Source organism: Physeter macrocephalus, chromosome 2 (genome assembly GCF_002837175.3).
Source record: "Physeter macrocephalus isolate SW-GA chromosome 2, ASM283717v5, whole genome shotgun sequence".
Taxonomy (NCBI): Eukaryota; Metazoa; Chordata; class Mammalia; order Artiodactyla; family Physeteridae; genus Physeter; species Physeter macrocephalus.
In genome coordinates this window covers 16,033,900-16,053,960 of record NC_041215.1, presented here as the reverse complement: position 1 = coordinate 16,053,960, position 20,061 = coordinate 16,033,900, and the positions used below count along the sequence as shown (strand labels likewise).

The following is a 20,061-nucleotide window of genomic DNA, read 5'->3' as shown; positions in this document are numbered from 1 at the left end:
GGGAGAGGCCACAGCAGTGAGAGGCCCACGTACCGCAAAAAAAAAAAAAAAAAAAGGAAATCTACATGTAAGATTGCTTTGATTCTGTATTATACAATCTCTGGGCTTTGACATCGTGAAATGACATATGTCTGTCGTTTCTGTATCATGTACTTTCACTGCTCTAAAAATCTCTTGTGCTCCACCTCTTTATTCCTCCCTCCCACCCCAAAATCACTGGCAACCAAAGATCTTTCACTTCCTCATAGTTTTGGCCTTTCCAGAACTATACAATCACTTAGCAGTCTTATTTTAAGGTTTCTCCATATCTTTTTGGCCTGATACCTCATATCCTTTTTTAAAAATAATCTTTTTTTTTTTTTTTGTGGTATGCGGGCCTCCCTCTGCTGTGGCCTCTCCCGTTGCGGAGCACAGGCTCCGGACGCGCAGGCCCAGCGGCCACGGCTCACGGGCCCAGCCGCTCCGCGGCACGTGGGATCCTCCCAGACCGGGGCGCGAACCCGGTTCCCCTGCATCGGCAGGCGGACGCGCAACCACTGCGCCACCAGGGAAGCCCCTATTTTATTTTTAATACTAAGTTTATATCATCACTTTCACGAGGTTGTTTTTTTTGTTGTTGTTGCTACACCGCGTGGCATGTGGGATCCCGGACCAGGGATCGAACCCGCACCCCTTGCAGTGGAAGTACAGAGTCTCAACCACTGGAGCACCAGCGAAGTTCCACCTCATATCCTTTAATAATATTAAATATTAATATCTTAATAATATTAAAAATATTTAATAATATTTCATCGAATGGATGTCCCCATGGTTATCTTTTCTGTCATTTATTGGAGGATATCTTGGTTACCTGTACGTCTTGGCAATCATGAATAAAGCTCTTATAAAAATTTGTATGTAGGTTTTTTTATGAACGTAAGTTGCAGCTCATTTGGGGAAATAGGAAGGAACCTGCTTGCTGGAGTGCCTGGCACGAATAGGTTTAGTTTTAAGAAACTGCCTGTTTTCCAAAGTAGGCATATCATTTCACATTTTACCACCAGCAGTGAGTGAGGGTTCGTGTTGCTGCACATCTTCTCCATCATTTGGTGTTTGTTCTTGATGTTTTGATTTGAGCCATAATGGTGTCTAGTAGTATCTCATTCTTCTTTTATTTGCAACTCCTGTTGACTTGTGATGTTGAGCATCTTTTCTTATGCTTATTTACCATTCATATATCTTCTTTGTTGGGGTAGGTGTTCAGATATTTTGTCCATTTTTAATTGTTTGATATATTGATTTATAAGAGTTCTTATAAATGGACATGTTGCATACCAGTCCTTTATAAGAGAAGTGTTTTACAAAGATTTTCTCCCAGACTTCAGCTTGTGTTTTTAATCTCTTAACAGTGCCTTTCACGGAACAAGTTTTCATTTTGGTGAAGTCAAACTTACTATTTTTCTCTTTCATTGATCTTGCTTTTGGTGTTGTTTCTAAAAATTTATCACCAAAGCCAAGATCACCTAGATTTTCTCCTATGTTATCTTCTAGGAGTTTTGTAGTTTTGCATTTTACATAAGATCTATAATCCATTTTCAGTTAATTCCTGTGGAAGGTTTATGATTTGTGTCTAGGTACATTGATGGATTGATTACGTGGTAGGGTTTTTTTGATGTTGTTTTTGTTTTTGGCAGGTGGCTATCTAGTTTCCCTGGCACTATGTGTTGAAAAGACTGTTTTTTTCCAGTATATTGCTTTTGATTCTTCATCAAAGATCAATTGACTATATTTGTTTGGAACGATAGGAAAGCACTGACTTTTGTATATTAACCATTTATGATCTATAGGAAGACGTTGACTTTTGTATAACCATTTATCCTTCAACCTTAATCTACTCTCTTATTTTAGTTCAAGAGGTTTTCTTTGTTATTGTTGATTCTTTGAGTTTTTCTCCATAATCATGTCATATGTGACAAAAGACGGTTTTATTTCCTACTTCCTATTCTGTATACCTTTTATTTCCTTTCCTTGTATTTTCTTTCATTGGATTAGCTTAGACTTCTGGTACAGTGTTGACTAGGACTGGTGAGAGAGGGGCCGTCATTGCCTTCTTGATCTTACCAGGAAAGCATCTAGTTTCTCACCATAAGTATCATGTTAACCACAGATTTCTTGTAGATGGTCTTTCTCAGGAAGAGGAACTTCCCTTCTATTTGTTGTTTGCTGTCATGAATGTATTTTGTCAAATGCTTTTACAGTTATATTTTCTCCCTTTTTGTTCCTGATACTAATAATTTCTTTTTTCCCTCTTTTTTTTCTCAGCTTGTGTACATGTATCTTAATTTTATTAATATTTTCAAAGAGCCAGCTTTTGGTTTTGTTGGGTTTTCTCCATTGGCTTCCCATAATTTCATTGGTTTCTTCTCCAGCTTTTATTATTTATCTTCTTGTGCTTAATTTTGGTTTAATTTGCTCATCTTTTTCTAGTTGTGTAAGATTGAGGTTTAGATCACTTATTACACAGATCTCTTTTTTCAAGTGTATGCCTTCAATGCTATAAATTTCCTTTAAGCACTTTTTGCTAGATCCCACAATTTTAATCAATTGTACTTTCATTTTTGTTTAATTCAAAATAATTTTTAATTACTCTTGAGTCTCCTTTGATACATGAGTTATTTAGAAGTGTGTTGTTTAATCTCCAAGTATTTGAGGAGTTCCCAATATCTTTCTGTTATTGATTTCTAGATTAATGCCTTTGTGGTCTGAAAGCATGTTTTATATGATTTCTCTTCTTTCAGATTTGTTAAGTTGTGTTTTATGTTATACAGTGTGTTTTATCTTCATGAATTTTCCATATGCACTTGAGAAGAATATATTCTGCTGTTGCTTGATGGAGTTATTTCACAGTTTTCAATTAAATCCAATTGCTGCTGGTTCTCATAATTATTAGTGGAGGAGTGTTGAAGTCTCCAGTAATCATAGTGGAGTCATCTATTTCTCCTTGCAGTTCTATCCATTTTTCCCTGGTGTATTTTGCCACTTTATTTTGTGCATAAGCACAAGGATTGCTGTGTCTCCTTAGAGACATGACCCCTTTATCATTATGTAATGCCCCATTTTATCCCTGTGCTTTATCTGAAATTAGATATTTCAACTATTAAAAAAATTTTTTTAATGTTTTGTCCATACGGCACAGCATGTGGGATCTTAATTCCCCGACCGGGGATTGAACCTGCGCCCCCTACATTGGAATCATGGAGTCTTAACCACTGGACCAGAGTCTTAACCACTGGACTGCCAGGGAAGTCCCCTCAACTATTTTTTAATGTTAACATGATACATCTTTACATATCTTAGTCTTACTCCATCTGTCTTTAATGTTAATGTCAGTTTGTTACAGACAATACATAATTGGGTGTTGTTTTTTTAATCCATTCTGACAGTATCAGTCTTTCAGTTGTTGTATTTAGACCATTGACTTTTAAAGTGATTATTGATACAGTTGCATTAATATCTACAATAATTTTTGTGGTTTCTATTTGTTGCCCTTGTTCTTTTTTTTCCCTTTTGTCTTCTGCCTTTTTTCTGTCTTCTCTGGCTTTGAGCATTTTACTTGATTCTATTTTTTCTTCTCCTAGCATAGCAATTATACTTTACTTACTTTATTATTGGTTGCTCTTGAATTGTAGTATACATTTACAGTTAACCCAAGTCGACCTTCAAGTATCACTAAACCACTTCACTGGTTGTGTAAATTCCTCATGTTCCCAATTCCTCTCTTCCTGTCCCTTTCAACATTGCTCTCACTCATTTTGCTTATCCATAGGCTATAATTACCAAATAAATTGTTTCTGGTATTATTTTCAATAAGTGTTATCTATCAGATTAATTAAGAACTTTTTAAAGTGATATTTTCCCTTCATTTATTTTTTTCTCAAAAGCTCTCCCTTTATCACTTTCCTTCCTTTTGAAGAATTTCTTTTAACATTTCTTGCAAAGCAGGTGTACTGGTGACAAATTCCCTAATACGTTTGTCTCAAAGTCTTTATAAATTCTTGTTTTAAATAAATTTATTTTATTTTATTTATTTATTTTTGGCTGCATTGTGTCTTCGTTGAGGCGCATGGGCTTCTCATTGTGGTGGCTTCTCTTGTTGGAGAACATGGGCTCCAGGTGCACGGGCCTCAGTAGTTGTGGCTCGCAGCCTCCAGAGCGCAGGCTCAGCAGTTGTGGCTCATGGGCTCAGTTGCTCCACGGTATGTGGGATCCTCCCAGACCAGGTCTCGAACCTGCATCCCCTGCTTTGGTAGGCGGACCCCTTCTTTGGCAGGTGGATTACCAACCACTGCACCACCAGGGAAGCCCTGTCTCAAAGTCTTTATTCCCCCCTTACCTTTGAAGGATAATTTTGCTCAACAACGAATTCTAGTTAGATCCTTTTTTTCTATCAACACTTGAAATATTTTATTCACAAATGGTGCAGCCACTTGATCAACAGTCAGGCAGTTTCTCAAAAATTAAATCTATAATTATCATATGACCCCCCAGTTCCTTTCCCAGCTATATGCCTATGAAAAATGAAAGCATGTGGTCAAACAGAAATTTGTACATGAAATTTATAGCAATGTTACTCATAGTAGCCAAAAAGTGGAAATAATCTGAATATCTATTAACAGATGAAAGGATAAACAAAACATTTTATCCATCTAGTGGAATATTATTTGGCCATTAAAATGAATGAAATATTGATCAATGCTACAGCATGGATGTACCTTGAAAAAGCTATGCCGAATGAATGAAATCAATCACAGAAACCATACATTACATAATTCCATTCATTTGAGAGCCCTGAATAAGGAAATCTATAGAGACAGGTAGTAGATTAAGGTTTCCTAAGGCTGGATATTGGAGGAGGAAGATGGGATATTGGGAGTGAAAAAGTGAAGAGGAATTTCTTTTTGAGATGATGAAAATCTTCAAAAATCAACTGTGGGAATGATTGCATATATCTGGGAATATACTGAAAACCTTTGAATTGTACTCTTTAATGTGATGCATTGTATGGTGTCTACATTATGTCTCAATAAAAGTGTTCATATAAATTAAATACATTAAGAGTTATTCATTTCAATCTTGTAGGCATATAAGAGTTTCCAGATTGATTAACACATCCATCACCACACATGGTTACTTTTTGTGTGGGTGGTGAGATTACTTAATCCACTGTCTTGGCTGATTTCAAGTATACAATGTAGGATACCGTATATTAAATCATCACATTGTAATCTTTAAATACAGGCAGTTTTATTAGTCATACCTCAGTAAAGCTGGTGGGGGCGGGGCGCGGATTTCCAGATACTTCCCTGTTTAGATAAAGACTTACTATTTTTCTTCTATCAGTGAAAATCGGAATCAGTTGCCTTAGGGACATTATAGTAATTTACATTTATTTTATTTTTATTTTTTGCGGTACGCGGGCCTCTCACTGTTGTGGCCTCTCCCGTTGCGGGGCACAGGCTCCGGGCCCGCAGGCTCAGCGGCCATGGCTCACGGGCCCAGCCGCTCCGCGGCATGTGGGATCTTCCCGGACCGGGGCACGAACCCGTGTCTCCTGCATCGGCAGGCGGACTCTCAACCACTGCGCCACCAGGGAAGCCCTAGTCATTTACATTTTGAAGTTCTCGAGATACACTGGCAAAATCTGATCTAAAATAAATTTCTTTCCAATGTAAAATGTGAATTTAATGAAACCTGTGTTGATGAAAAAATTAGTTGATCTAAGAAAGAAATGGAAAATTTTATTCGAGCCAAATTGAGGATTATAACCTGGAAATATACCCTCAGAAAGCTCCAAGAATTATTCTGCCCACTAGATGTCAAAGCACAGTTATATAAGATTTTGAGGCAGAGGGCTGTACATTAAATGATGTATTACTGACAGTTTACACAATCCAGGTCTACATGTACAAAGCAAGTATGAATAGTGGGTCATGGGTATTCGTGGCCCCTTACAAGATTAAGCAGGAAGGCTATCTCCTAAGGAGTTATCTTCTTGATACTAGGAGAATGTTGCTCTTTATGGTTGAGCAGGTATTTCTGCCGGTGGGGAGGTTTGGTTGATGCATAATGCTGATATACAATGCACAGTAGAGGGGAAGGAGGAGGCCAAAGGGCAGAGAAAATTTTTTATGTTTAAATTTTCCTTGACTTGCCTTAGAATATGAATTTTTATTTCATCACCTAATAGTTTAATGAGTATATCTCACACCCTGTGGTTAGACTGAGTCCTTGTGCCCAGGCTGGGGCTGTTGGGTTCAAACTTCCCACAGATCCAAGTGCCCTGGGTTTCTTTCACTTAAGTACCAAATAAGTGGGGGTGGGAAAGGGATGGGTGGAAGGCTCAATCCTTGCAAGGATCAAAGATCAAATGCAGCCGGGTTCTTTATTATCAGCGGTGAGATCAAATGCAGCCGGGTTCTTTATTATCAGTGATGAGGTCACATTTAGTGTCTTGTGTTTCTAAACAAGGGTTGCATTTCCCTGAGTGGGCTGACAGCCCTATGCCAAGCCCTTGATCCCTAGAGACAGAAGACCCTCTTCCTCCAGTGTGGCCTGGGCCACCCTCATGCTGTGTGCTTGTTTCACGAAAACTCAAGAATTCCCTGTAAATTGTGACCACATGTTCACAAAGAGCTGGGAGAAAAAAACTGTAGAGGCAGCCCCAGACCAGGAGAAAGTTTTTTCTCCATACAAACGATCGTGGCTGGGTCAGGTTCCCACCCACTGGCAGAAGGTGGTTCGGGTGAGCAGCGCATCCTCCCTCCTGTTGTAGCTCAAGCTGAGGGGCGTGGCCCTCCGAGCTATCCAATCAGGGGCGCCGCTGGAGCAGGTGGGTGGGGGCGACGTACCGCACCGGAGTGGACGTCCCTACTGGCGCCGGCCTCGCCGGAGATCGGGTATAGCCTGTGGTTCACAGTTGCTGGTGAGCGGGCCGCGGTCTGTGTTGCGCTGTGACGTGCACTGGTCGTGGGAGCCGTAGGAAGGACTCAGGGAGACCCAGGAAGCCTAGAAATGGTGAGTGTGCTGCCCCTGAGTGCGGAGTCGGGGCGGAGCGCCTTGTGGGAACCGGCTGTGGCGGGACTCGGACCTCAGTCCCCTCCCGCCCGCAGCGTGGACACTGGGACGGCAGCCAGACCCCGGGCGTCCTGTCCCGTTATTTAGCTCGGCGCCCGACCCCAGAGCTTCGCTGGGCAGCGCTGTGCCTACGTCCCCGCGTCTCCCCAGACTGTGCAGTAGCCACGGGGAGGGTCATTAGTGACAATCAGGCCTCGGTCTCTGGGGTTCGTGCGTGGGAGGAGCTGTAGTCTGTGGTGGTCCAGGTCCCTTTCTCCCAGAGGTCACCTGTTTTCTCCTGAGTTTTCCACATATTTGGGAAGCGGAGTCTCAAATCCATGCTCCTGTCCCCCCGCCGTAGCTCTTCCTAGGACTGATAATCCCTAAATGTTCAGATCCCTCACCTCCTTCCCAGAGCCAACTTCCCCTCTCTAATTCACATCATTATAATCAACTAACTGTTTGTCTTCCGGCTGCATGTCACACAGATCCAATATTTTATCTTTTTTCTCCAGAGCCATGGAATGCTGTTTTTAAAAGATTTATATTTGCCTGTGGCTGTTTTCGTGAGAGGAAAGCCGAGAATAACCACTTAGAACTAGGTTGCATCAAATCCTCTTGTCTCTCCCCCAATCTGTCCTGCACACACACATCCTATGGGAAGTGCTTTGGGTGGAGGTTCTTCTTTGGAAATTTTCCTGGGTGTTTTGTCAGAACAGCCCCTCTCTGGGTTTGTCACCTCAGAAAGACTTTTTTTCACTTATTTAAGTCTCAGTTTTTCAATAGAGGTAAAATGTATTTAATCAATAGAGCTTCAAAGACAGTATAAAATAGTTCTAAACAGGCAAGAAAGAGGTGAATTTTAGAAGAAAATAATATGTTCCAGTGTTACACGTTCCATTTGTATAGGATTCTTTCACTCTTTATTCCCCTGAGCGCGTATAGGAAGTTCCTGAGGTCTATTCTTTACTTTTGGGTGTTTTCAAGTAAATTTCCAGGGCTTAGAATTGCAGAGTAAGTGTTCCAGTATGATTAGTTGTTTACAAACCAATTTCTTTCCCTGGAAATAATTACCTGACACCTGAATAGATATTTGGGGTTTTCTATTTGAACTCGTCAAAGTGCCTTACAGTTTTCTTCCGTCCTTTCTATGTAAATGCTGGGTTTGAGTGACTTTTGGGATTGTTCACACACTAGCTTTGTGTCATTTAAAGTATCAACGTTGTTCCAGAGCAATTACAGAGTGGAGCAGAGGCCTGGCCCAAGCTATGGCTCCCTTTTTGTCTGCAAAGGGCAATACTTAAAGGCCTGTTGGATTCTTCCTGGGGAACCTCCTTCTGCTGGTGTCCTTCCTGGTCACACCCATCACAGAAGGAGTCCTTTATACTGAGAAAAGCTACCAAACCCCTGGAACACTGGGGATGCATGTGCATACGGGGATGGGAGGTGTGTCGTGATGCTATTTCTGAGTTTGTAGTTGTGGGTCCTTAGGTCTAGACATTTTTAGGCCTTATGTTGAAGTTTTGCATTCAGAATGTAATTGGTGCACATTGAGAAAGTCTGCAGGTCAGGTGTTCTGTCTCATGGACAAAGGGTTGATGAATTGGGGAGTTCATTTGGGTCAGACCCTTAAACAGAATCAGGCTGAGAGTTTCCTCACTTGTGAGAGTAGAAGCCTGGGGGAGGGAGAGCTTCCATGCTTACAGGGGGGAGGACGTATGGAGCTCCCAGTGTTCTTTCTTGTGGCTGCTCAGGTGTCCCTACCCTCCTTCACCAGAGGCTGACACACTGTAGGGGGTTACATCTCAACCAGGAGTGTTTAGAACCCAAGTTGCGATTATGTTCAACTTTGTGAATGTGGTGGTATTTTTGTTTTCTGAATTGTAGCGAAGCGTGCTGCATATCTGTGTTGATTCTGGTTCTCATTGCCATTCAGGGTTATACTATGTAAGTTGGTTGACACATACAGTGTAAGATAAGAAAATTGTGGAACCAGATAGAATTTTGGTTCCATTTAGGCAGGAGAACCTCAAGATGTGAGATATGGGTGTTTTTAAGTTCTCAGGTGCTTCTTTCATTTTTTAGGTCAGTGTCTGTCCATGTCTCTAGAGAACTTTGACTTTTAAGAGTCTATACTATTCCTAAGGCAAATGAATTCCTATTTTAATGCATGCAAGGAAAAAGCAGTTGAATTTCTTTTTTCATTGATATGAGGAAAACACCTCAAAGCTTATGGAAATCTTTGAAATTTCTAGTACAATTCAGAGCTTAATTGAAACCCCTAATGTATTATAATATGCTACTCATACTATAAAATATTTTATGTTAAATATAGTGGAGGGAGGAACTATTACAGATCTTACTAAATTTATGATGGGCTTACATCCCAATAATCCCATCGTAAATTTAAAATATTGATAGTTGAAAATGCATTTAATGCACCTAACTTACTGAACATCATAGCTTAGCCTAGTCTGCCTTAAACATGCTCAGAACACTTACATTAGCCTACATTTGGGCAGAATCATCTAACACGAGGCCTATTTTATAATAACGTGTTGACTGTCTGATGTACTTTACTGAGTACTGTACTGAAAGCGAAAAATAGAATGGTTGTATGGGCACAGGATGGTTGTAAGTGTATCTGTTGAAAGTCGAAAAATTGTAAGTTGAAGCATTGTACGTTAGGGCTGTTGATAGAAATCCCGTTTTTTTAGTTGGAAAGGGATTTGTAAATTTTTCATGGTCTGCAGTTTTATATCTGCTAGTGTTTAAAGGATTAAATTTTGAAGTAGTTTCTTATGTAGAAAAGTTTAAATTTTAAAAAACAAAAGCTAATTTAAAATAATGATTAATCATAGGAAAAGGCAGTGTATGTAAATTTCTCTCCTTATTTTCAGTAACTAATGCATGGAAAGGTTGCATTTTAAAAAAATTCCTAAGATAGGAAACTAACTTACATATCCTGTTCTACTTCTCTGCTCTTATTCCAGCCACCCTGAAATGACCAGTTTTGATTACTTCTTGATCATTTTGTTAGTGTTTCTTTGTATAAGAACAAACCAGTGCTAATGCTTACTGGATTTGTTCTTATGAGCTGTCGGGGGTCCACATATTTGATGTTTGACTACTGAAAGTTAAGCCTCACCCCTCCCTCTTCCCCTAGTTCTTACCTGGACAGGCTGATAAGAAAGCCTGGAGGCTCCTGCTCTGTGAGCTGCTGTTTGCTGAGGAGCTCCTCCTGTGCGCTGAGCTGCCCTGTGTGGCATTGCTGACCCCACCAAGCCTGGGTTCTATATACAGAGGACACCGAGTTGGAAGTTTTGGTAATTCGTTGTCCTCTCAGAGCAGGAGTATGAGAAAGGCTCCTTATGTGTTGGCTGGAACCTATCTGTGTCTTTAAGTAAAAGTGTAACTGAGGCTGCGATTGCCTTGTCTTTGGGGAGTAAAAGGCTGATTATACTCTGTGAATGAGGTGAGCCCATCAGATGGCCACTCCTTAAAGAGCAGGTATTTCAGAGAGAGAAGGAGACTGGGAAAGGCAGCCAGTAGGTGGTGAGCTGAGTGCACTCTCCTAATATGAGGGCTCACCTCTGCTGCTGCTGCCCCTGCCTCTACTGCAGCGAAGATCCTGACCCTCTGAGTTACGGGGGACAACACCCATAGCCTCACTGTGGCACAGCAAAGGGATTAGTTCAAACTGAAACTAAAAACTCTATAAAATACCCGGTAGTCGTGGAGGAGACCTCTGATCCCGATGACACTAGTGTGCGCCGCCGGAGGAAAAATTTTATGAGTCCCAGGGTAGAGAGGACACCCTCTTTTCCAAAGGATATCCTGGGACTTAAAATATAATATTGGGAAGGACGGGAGAGAAGGAACAAAGGAAAAAGGTATTGAAAAAAGGCTCACAATTTTCCAGTTGGAAATCCAAAATATACTAAAAAATTTACATAACCAAAAAGATAAAAAGGGCAGTCCTTGCTTTTTGAGCCTCTTCAGAACATAGGTTTTGAATTAATGTTACAGTCTCCTATAATGCCGTAATTCACAAACCTTCCTACAATTATTGAGTGAGAGATCTCAAGTTAGTTATACCTAGGATCTCAGTAAATTTAAGCAAGGTGTACTGCATGATGTTAGAGGAAGTACTGAATATAATATAGAGGGCAGATTGGTATACTTCACCATAACCATCAGAACTCTTTGCCTCTCCTTACGATCATAGCACCCATTGTCACAAAATGTCCCATAGTGAGCAGGAAAGCTCTGTACCAATAAATCATAAATTAAAATTAAGTTAAATTAAGTTCTTGCCACTTTCAAATTGGCTTCACAAAATGAGACTCCATGGTCCTTACCCCTTAGTTAAATTAGTTATATGACCCAGTATAAGTTAAACAGTGCCATTGAGGATTGAAAACTTTAAGAAACCTTTTATTTTGGGAAGAAGTGATTATCCCCAGGGCTTCTGCTTTGAACAGCCTAATTTGACCTGTTATTAAACCTGGAAAGAGTGAAAAACACCTCACAGTGGAATGCTACAATCTTGAGGCTGTTGTCCCATCACATAAACCCCTATTCCTAGTCCCCAATATTATGGAAATTACTGACTCCATCTACTCAGCAACTGCTAAACATTCTGCTCAACATTCTGCTCTCACAGATTTGGCTACGTCTGTTCTGTTCAGTTCCTGTTTCAACAGCCTCTCAGCTGCACTTGGCCTTCACCTCTGAAAGGACATGATACACCTTTAACTGGTTACCGTCAGGGAACCTCAACACCACTGTGAACACACACAGTCTCTGCAGGCAGGATCTGAACTGCATCCACCTGTGCCACGAGCAGAGATATGACATTAATGACATCTCTTCTGAGGAAGTTCATTTGATATTCAGGACATACAGTATTGAAAAAGGTGGGCTTGTAAAAAGTGGATGGGCATTGCTCCAAACATATGAGGCCTGGATACCTTTAATGAATACATTTAAAAAAATTTAATAAACAGAAGGCCACCTCTTCCTAGCACCATGAAGAAATACCAATAGTCCGTCTCAGCACCCACAACATTGTCTAGATTCTTGTGATGTTTGGGAGGCAACATATCCCTCGTTTATAAATTTACCAGAGCCCTTTTATGTGGTTACTTGGAAATTGGGCCACCTTGAATGGACACCCGTACCATAGAAGGCTCAAGACTGTTGCCATACAACAGGCACACCTGATAGTGTCCTCAGAGACTCCTTCACTATAGTGAAGAGGCTTCAGCACCCACCTCCCATACCTTCTGGTCACCCCTGATGGTCTTGTGTTGTAATTTCTCTCTTTTTCTTAGTTACGATCACAAGATGTTTATCAGTTTCATTGATCTTGTCAAAGAACCAGCTTTTTTTCTTTTAATATACTCCACTGATTTTTCCCCCCAATTTTTATTATTTCTTTTATTCTGCTTACTTTGGGTTTAAATTGTTCTTTTCCTTCCGAAGGTAGATATTTACATTGTTGATTATAGATTTTTCTTTTTTTGTAGTGTATTTGTTCAGTGGCATAAATTTCCCTCTAAGCATTGTTTTGCTGCATCCCACAACCCTTGATTAGTTGTATTTTCATTTACTTCAAAATAATTTTTTATTTCTCTTGGGACTTCTTTTTTGATCCCATGTATTATTTAGAAGCGTATTGTTCAATCTCCACGTATTTTGGGGAGTTTCTGACTATCTTCGTGTTACTGATTTCTAGACTAGTGCCTGTGTGGTGTGAGAGCATATTTTGAATGACTGCTGTCCTTTCAAATTTGTTAAAGTATGTTTTATGTCCCAGAATGTGTTCTGTCTTGGTGAATGTTCCTTATGAACTTGAGAAGAATGATTTCCATGGATTACAATTAAATCCAGTTGTTCCATGGTGCTATTGATTTCAGTTCTGTCCTTCCTAATTTTCTGCCTGCTGCAATTGATAATTCATGATAAGGAGGTGTTGAAGTCTACAACTAGTAGTGGATTCGCTTACTTTCTTGCATTCTATCAGTTTGGGCCTCATATATTTTGCCCATCTGTTGTGATGCATGTACACATGAACAATTGTTATGCCTTCATGGAGAACTGACACCTTTGTCATTATGATAAAGTCCCTCTTTATCTTTTTAAATTTATTTTATTGAAGTATAGTTGATTTACAATGTTGTGTTAGTTTCTGCTGTACATCAGAGTGATTCAGTTATGCATATATATACATATTCTTTTTCATATTCTTTTCCATTATGGTTTATTACAGAATATTATACACTCTGCGTCATGGAGTGTGTAAATGGTGGGTAATAAGAAAAGGGAGGAAAGAGTTTTTCTCACCAGTGGATGGTCTTAAATTGATAATATTTGTTTCATTGGTATAGCATTTCTGACATTTCCCCACATACTTCGGACCCAGCCATTAGACAGCAATAGGATTTGTAATGTGATTGCAGTAAAACTATGTAAATAATTTTCATGTGTTCCTGATGCTGTTAAATTTATGAGGAAGTAAGTATGGACAGAGAATTAGTTTCTGATGATCAAGTCAGAGAATAAATATTGGGAGATAGCAGAATCATATGTAACCTTCCTTATAAATGGAGTATAGATGTCCAGTGCTGTCAGTCTTACTCATCCTACCATACATATATATGGGATGTTGTAGGACGCAGTGGTCTTTGAGGATGTTGCTGTGAACTTCACCCTGGAAGAGTGGGCTTTACTGGATTTTTCACAGAAGAAACTCTACAGAGATGTGATGGGGGAAACCTTCAGGAACCTGGCCTCAGTAGGTAAGTATGACAACTTACCTTCACCTTGTCAGTCAAAGGTCAAGTTTTTCTGCCCTACAATATTATTCTAAAAGGTGGAATGTGTACAGGGAGGACATTGGTAAATAAACTAGGTATGGTCACAGCTCACTGTACTAGAATCTAATAATTTTTCTATAACTTATAATACTTTGGAATCATTTTTCTGTGTCTGCATTTTAGGAGAAACATGGAAAGATCATGACATTGAAGATCAGTGCAAAAACCAGGGGAGAAAACTAAGGTGAGTGGCACTCCCAGCAGAAAGCGGTGTTTCACATGAGAATTATATAATTGTACCAGATCTTAAAAAGAAACAAGACAATCCATGCTTCAAATTTATTGCTTCTCAGAAAATTTTCACCAAATTACTTTCTTACATATGACATAATGTTCAGTGTTTGCAAAATAGTTCACTTGGAAACAGTATTGATAAGCCCTATGTATAAATATCACCGTTTTGGTGAGCAAAGGTGAGTCCTCTTGCAGAGCATTCAGTATATTCAGTTTTGAACAATTCACCCAAAATAGAAAAATACCTATAGTTTTGCAACAAATAATAAAATTGTAGCTGAAATATTGTAATAAGTATGAAATCATTAATAAAGAGATCATTAGTAATTCCTTCTTGTTTTTTGCAGGAGTCGTAAGGTAGGGAGAATATGTGAAGGGAAAGAGGATAGTCCATGTAGAGAAAACCTCAGCCTTATTCCAAATCTCAATCTGAACAAGAAAACTCTTATCAGAGTAAAACCATGGGAACACAGAGTATGTGGAAAAGTCCTCATGCATCATTCATCCCATAATAGGTACACCAGAAGTCACGTTGGACACAAGCCATATGAGTATCAGAAAAATGGAGAGAAGCCATATAAATGTAATGTATGTGGGAAAGCCTTTAGTTATCTGCAGTGTTTTGAAAAACATAAAAGAAATCATGCTGGAGGGAAAACCTATAAATGTAAGGAGTGTGGGAAAGCCTTCATGCAGCTCAAAACTTTTCAGAGACACATGGTAACACATACTGGAGGTGCCTCTTATAAGTGTAAGGATTGTGGGAAAACTTTTAGTTCTTCAGCTTCACTTCAGATACATGAAAGAGCCCACACTGGAGAGAAACCTTATAAATGTAAACATTGTGGAAAAGCCTATAGATACCATCAAACTTTACAAACACATGAGAGGACTCACACAGGAGAGAAATCCTATGAATGTAAAAAATGTAATAAAGCATTCAATTGTCCCAGTTCCCTCCGAATACATGAAAGAACTCACACTGGAAAGAAGCCTTATGAATGTAAACAATGTGGTAAAACCTTCAGATATTACCCTTCCTTCCAAACACACGAAAGAGTTCATACTGGAGAGAAACCCTATGAATGTAAGCCATGTGGTAAAACTTTCAGTTCTAATATAGGTTTCCAAATACATGAAAGAAATCACACTGGAGAAAAACCCTATGAATGCCAAAAATGTAGTAAAGCCTTCAGTTGTCCCAGTTCTTTTAGAAAACATGAAAGAACTCATACTGGGGAAAAACCTTATGAATGTAAGGAATGTGGGAAAGCCCTTAGAGCTCTTGCAAGCCTTCGAGTGCACATGATCACTCACACTGGAGTGGGACCTTATAAATGTAAGCAGTGTGAGAAAGCATTTATTTCTCCCAGTTCATTTCAAATACATCAAAGGAGTCACACTGGAGAGAAACCCTATGAATGTAAACAGTGTGGTAAAACCTTCAGGTATTACCCTTCCTTTCAAAAACATGAAAGAACTCACACTGGAGAGAAACCCTATGAATGTAAGGAGTGTAGAAGAGCCTTTAGTTGTTCAACTTTGCTACGACTACATGAAAGAACACACACTGGAGAGAAACTCTATGAATGTAAGCAGTGTGGAAAAGCCTGCAGAGATTACACTTCCTTAGAAACACACATAAGAATTCATACTGGAGAGAAACCCTATGAATGTAAGCAATGTGGAAAGGCCTTCAGGTGTTATCAAAGTTTTCGAAGACATGAAAGAAATCACACTGGAGAAAAACCCTATGAATGTAAAAAATGTAGTAAAGCATTCAGGTGTCCCAGTTATCTTCGAACACATGAAAGAACTCACACTAGAGAAAAACCCTATGAATGTAAACAATGTGGTAAAGCCTACAGAGGTTACAGTTCCTTGCAAACACATGAAAGGACTCACACAGGAGAGAAACCCTATGCATGTAAGGAATGTGGAAAAGCTTTCAGGTGGTATCAGAGTTTTCGAAGACATGAAAGAACTCACACTGGAGAGAAACCCTATGAATGTAAAGAATGTGGGAAGGCCTTCAGTCATCCCACTTCCTTCCGAAGGCATGAAAAGACTCACAGGGTAGAACCTTTTGAATGTAAACAGCGTGGGAAAGACTTCAGTTGTCCTTCATCGTTACATGTTAAAACTCCCACCAGAAATAAATTATAAATGTAAGTAACATGAGAAAGCTTGATGAAAATTAATCCATGTATAACGTTCCAAAAAACTTTCAACACAAAATAATTGTTTTTTACAAGTTGTAAATATATTGTTTATCAAGACTCTTTCTTAAAGTATATCACTGGACTGTGGGTTTCTACTAGTTTCATAAATGAATATTGGGGTGATATAATTCTGCAAGTCATCTTTCAACAGTAGTACATAAGATTAAAAGGCAGTGCTTGGGCTTCCCTGGTGGCGCAGTGGTTGAGAGTCCGCCTGCCGATGCAGGGGACACGGGTTCGTGCCCTGGTCCGGGAAGATCCCACATGCCTCGGAGCGGCTAGACCCGTGAGCCATGGCCGCTGAGCCTGTGCGTCCGGAGCCTGTGCTCCGCAACGGGAGAGGCCACAACAGTGAGAGGCCCGCGTACCGCAAAAAAAAAAAAAAAAAAAAAAAGCAGTGCTTTTTCCTTGAATCAGTTAATATTTTCTCTCCCCATTTTGAAGTCTGTTGGATCCATGGGTGAATTGAACTGTATTTCTGATATGTGCATAGTCAGGTTTAATTTTTTATAGTTTTATTCTATGTTAAGGGACAATTGGAAAATGTGGTATTTGTTGGGATTTTCCTACTGGATATCTGGATACTGGACAGTTCCTGGATATCTTTATAGTCTATTTTATGTATTCTACCTTTCTTAATGACAAAGCTCCTTTTTTGGAGTTTCATGTGAATAATTGTTTTTATATTTGGGCCTTTGCTTGTTGTTCTTCCAATGACTGTTATTTGGTGAATAGATTTTAAGAAGAGAGACCTGTAATGGGACAAATATCTGAGCCTGTGGGTAATGTTAGAAACTAAATTTTTTTTTATTGGAGTATAATTGCTTTACAATGTTGTGTTAGTTTCTTCTGTACAGTGAAGTGAATCCGCTATATGTATACATATATCCCCACCCTCTTGGACCTCCCTCCCCCCCATCCCACCCATCTAGGTAAATACAGAGCACCAAGCTGAGCTCCCTGTGCTCTACAGCAGGTTCCCACTAGCTATCTATTTTATACACCGTACTGTATTTATGTCAAACCTAATCTCCCAATTCATCCCACACTCCCCTTCCCCCTCTGTGTCCACACGTCTGTACTCTACTTCTGCGTTTCTATTCCTGGCCTGCAAATATGTTCATCTGTACCATTTTTCTAGATTCCACATATATGTGTTAATATACAATATTTGTTTTTCTCCCTCTGACTTATTTCACTCTATGTGACAGACTCTAGGTCCATCCACATCTCTACAAATGACCCAATTTCATTTCTTTTTTTTAAAGCCTTATTTTCTTTTTTCTTTTAATTAATTCATTTATTTATTTTTGACTGCGTTGGGTCTTCGTTGCTGCATGCGGGCTTTCTCTAGTTGTGGCGAGTGGGGGCTACTCTTCGTTGTGGTGTGTGAGCTTCTCATTGCAGTGGCTTCTCTTGTTGTGGAGCATGGGCTCTAGGTGCGCAGGCTTCAATAGTTGTGGCACGCAGCCTCGGTAGTTGTGGTTCACAGGCTCAGTAGTTGTGACACACGGGCTTCAGTAGTTGTGGTTCGTGGGCTCTAGAGCGCAGGCTTAGTAGTTGTGGTGCACGGGCTTAGTTGCTCCACAGCATGTGGGATCTTCCCAGACCAGGGCTCTAACCCGTGTCCCCAGCATTCGCAGGCGGATTCTTAACCACTGTGCCACCAGGGAAGCCCCAATTTCATTTATTTTTATGGCTGAGTAATATTCCATTATATATATATATGTGTGTGTGTGTGTGTGTGTGTGTGTGTGTATACATATGTGCGCATGCACACACACACCACATCTTCTTTATCCATTCATCTATCGATGGATATTTAGGTTGTTTCCATGTCCTGGCTATTGAAATAGTGCTGCAGTGAACATTGGGGTACATGTGTCTTTTTTGAATTATGTTTTTCTCAGGGTATATGCCCAGTAGTGGGATTGCTGGGTCATATGGTAATTCTGTTTTTAGTTTTTTAAGGAACCTCCATACTGTTCTCCAGAGTGGCTGTATCAATTTACATTCCCACCAACAGTGCAAGAGGGATCCCTTTTCTCCACACGCTCTCCAGCATTTATTGTAGATTTTTTGATGATGATTGTTCTGACTGGTGTGAGGTGATACCTCATTGTAGTTTTTTTTTCTCATTGTAGTTTTGAGTTGCATTTCTCTAATAATTAGTGATGTTGAACATCTTTTCATGTGCCTCTTGGCCATCTGTGTGTCTTCTTTGGTGAAATGTCTGTTTAGGTCTTCCACCCATTTTTTGATTGTGTTGTTTGTTTTTTTTGATATTGAGATGCAAGACCTGTTTGTATGTTTTGGAGATTAATCCCTTCTCTGCTGCTTCATTTGCAAATATTTTCTCCCATTCTACAAGTTGTCTTTTCATCTTGTTTATGGTTTCCTTTGCTGTGCAAAAGCTTTTAAGTTTAGGTCCCATTTGCTTATTTTTGTTTTTATTTCCATTTCTCTAGGAGGTGGGTCATAAAAGATCTTGCTGTGATTTATGTCAGAGTGTTTTTCCTATGTTTTCTCTTTAAGAGTTTTATAGTGTCCAGTCTTACATTTAGGTCTTTAGTCCATTTTGAGGTTATTTTTGTGTCTGGTGTTAGGTAGTGTTCTAATTTCATTCTTTTGCATGTGTACCATACTGTCTTGATTACTGTACCTATGTAGTATAGTCTGAAGTTGGGGAGGCTGATTCCTCCAGCTCCGTTTTTCTTTCTCAAGGTTGCTTTGGCTATTAGGGATCTTTTGTGTTTCCATACAAATTGTAAAATTTTTTGTTGTAGTTCTGTGAAAAATGCCATTGGTACTTTGATAGGGATTGCATTGAACCTGTAGATTGCTTTGGGAAGTATAGTCATTTTCACAGTATTGATTCTTTGAATCCAGGAGCATGGTATATCTCTCCATCTGTGTAATCTTTTATTTCTTTCATCAGTGTTTTATACTTTTCTGAATACAGGTCTTTTGCCTCCTTAGGTAGGTTTATTCCAAGGTATTTTATTCTTTTTGTTGTGATGGTAAATGGGATTGTTTCCTTAATTTTTCTTTCTGATCTTTCATTGTTAGCGTATAAGAATGCAAGAGATTTCTGTGCATTAATTTTGTATTCTGTAGCCTTACCAAATTCATTGATGAGTTCTAGTGGTTTTCTGGTGGCATCTTTAGGATTTTCTATGTATAGTATCATGTCATCTGCAAACAGTGACAGTTTTACTTCTTTTCCAATTTGTATTCCTTTTATTTCTTTTTCTTCTCTGATTGCTGTGGCTAGGACTTCCAATACTGTGTTGAATAATAGTGGCAAGAGTGGACATCCTTGTCTTGTTCCTGATCTTAGAGGAAATGCTTTCAGTTTTTCACCTCTGAGAATGATATTTGCTGTGGGTTTGTTGTATATGATCTTTATTATGTATGGTATGTTCATACATAGGTCTGTTCCCTCTCTGCCCACTTTCTGGAGAGTTTTTATCATAAATGAGTGTTGAATCTTTTTCTGTGTCTATTGAGATGATCATATGGTTTTTGTTCTTTAATTTGTTAATACAGTGTAACACATTGATTGATTTGCATATATTGAAGAATCCTTGCAACCCTGGGGTAAATCCCACTTGATCATGTGGTATGATCTT

At 39.5% G+C, this 20,061-nt stretch overlaps 1 protein-coding gene across 1 annotated transcript; it reads left to right on the top strand.

The window, feature by feature from the left end:
* The first annotated feature begins 13,774 nt into the window (after window positions 1-13,774).
* On the top strand, window positions 13,775-16,373 carry LOC102986077 (zinc finger protein 709-like). The gene is made up of 3 exons (XM_007110912.4): window positions 13,775-13,895; window positions 14,097-14,157; window positions 14,555-16,373. The coding sequence occupies exons 1-3, from the start codon at window positions 13,862-13,864 to the stop codon at window positions 16,371-16,373; spliced, it is 1,914 nt and encodes a 637-aa protein (XP_007110974.4). The 5' UTR covers window positions 13,775-13,861.
* Window positions 16,374-20,061: the final 3,688 nt, after the last annotated feature.

What these genes read in the sequence shown, in the direction of transcription:
- LOC102986077 (XM_007110912.4), top strand. Translation starts at nt 13,862, where the DNA reads ATGGGGGAAACCTTCAGGAACCTGGCCTCAGTAG. An exon ending in CAGGAACCTGGCCTCAGTAG is followed by an intron (nt 13,896 to 14,096) that starts GTAAGTATGACA and finishes TCTGCATTTTAG; the next exon opens with GAGAAACATGGAAAGATCAT. An exon ending in AACCAGGGGAGAAAACTAAG is followed by an intron (nt 14,158 to 14,554) that starts GTGAGTGGCACT and finishes TGTTTTTTGCAG; the next exon opens with GAGTCGTAAGGTAGGGAGAA.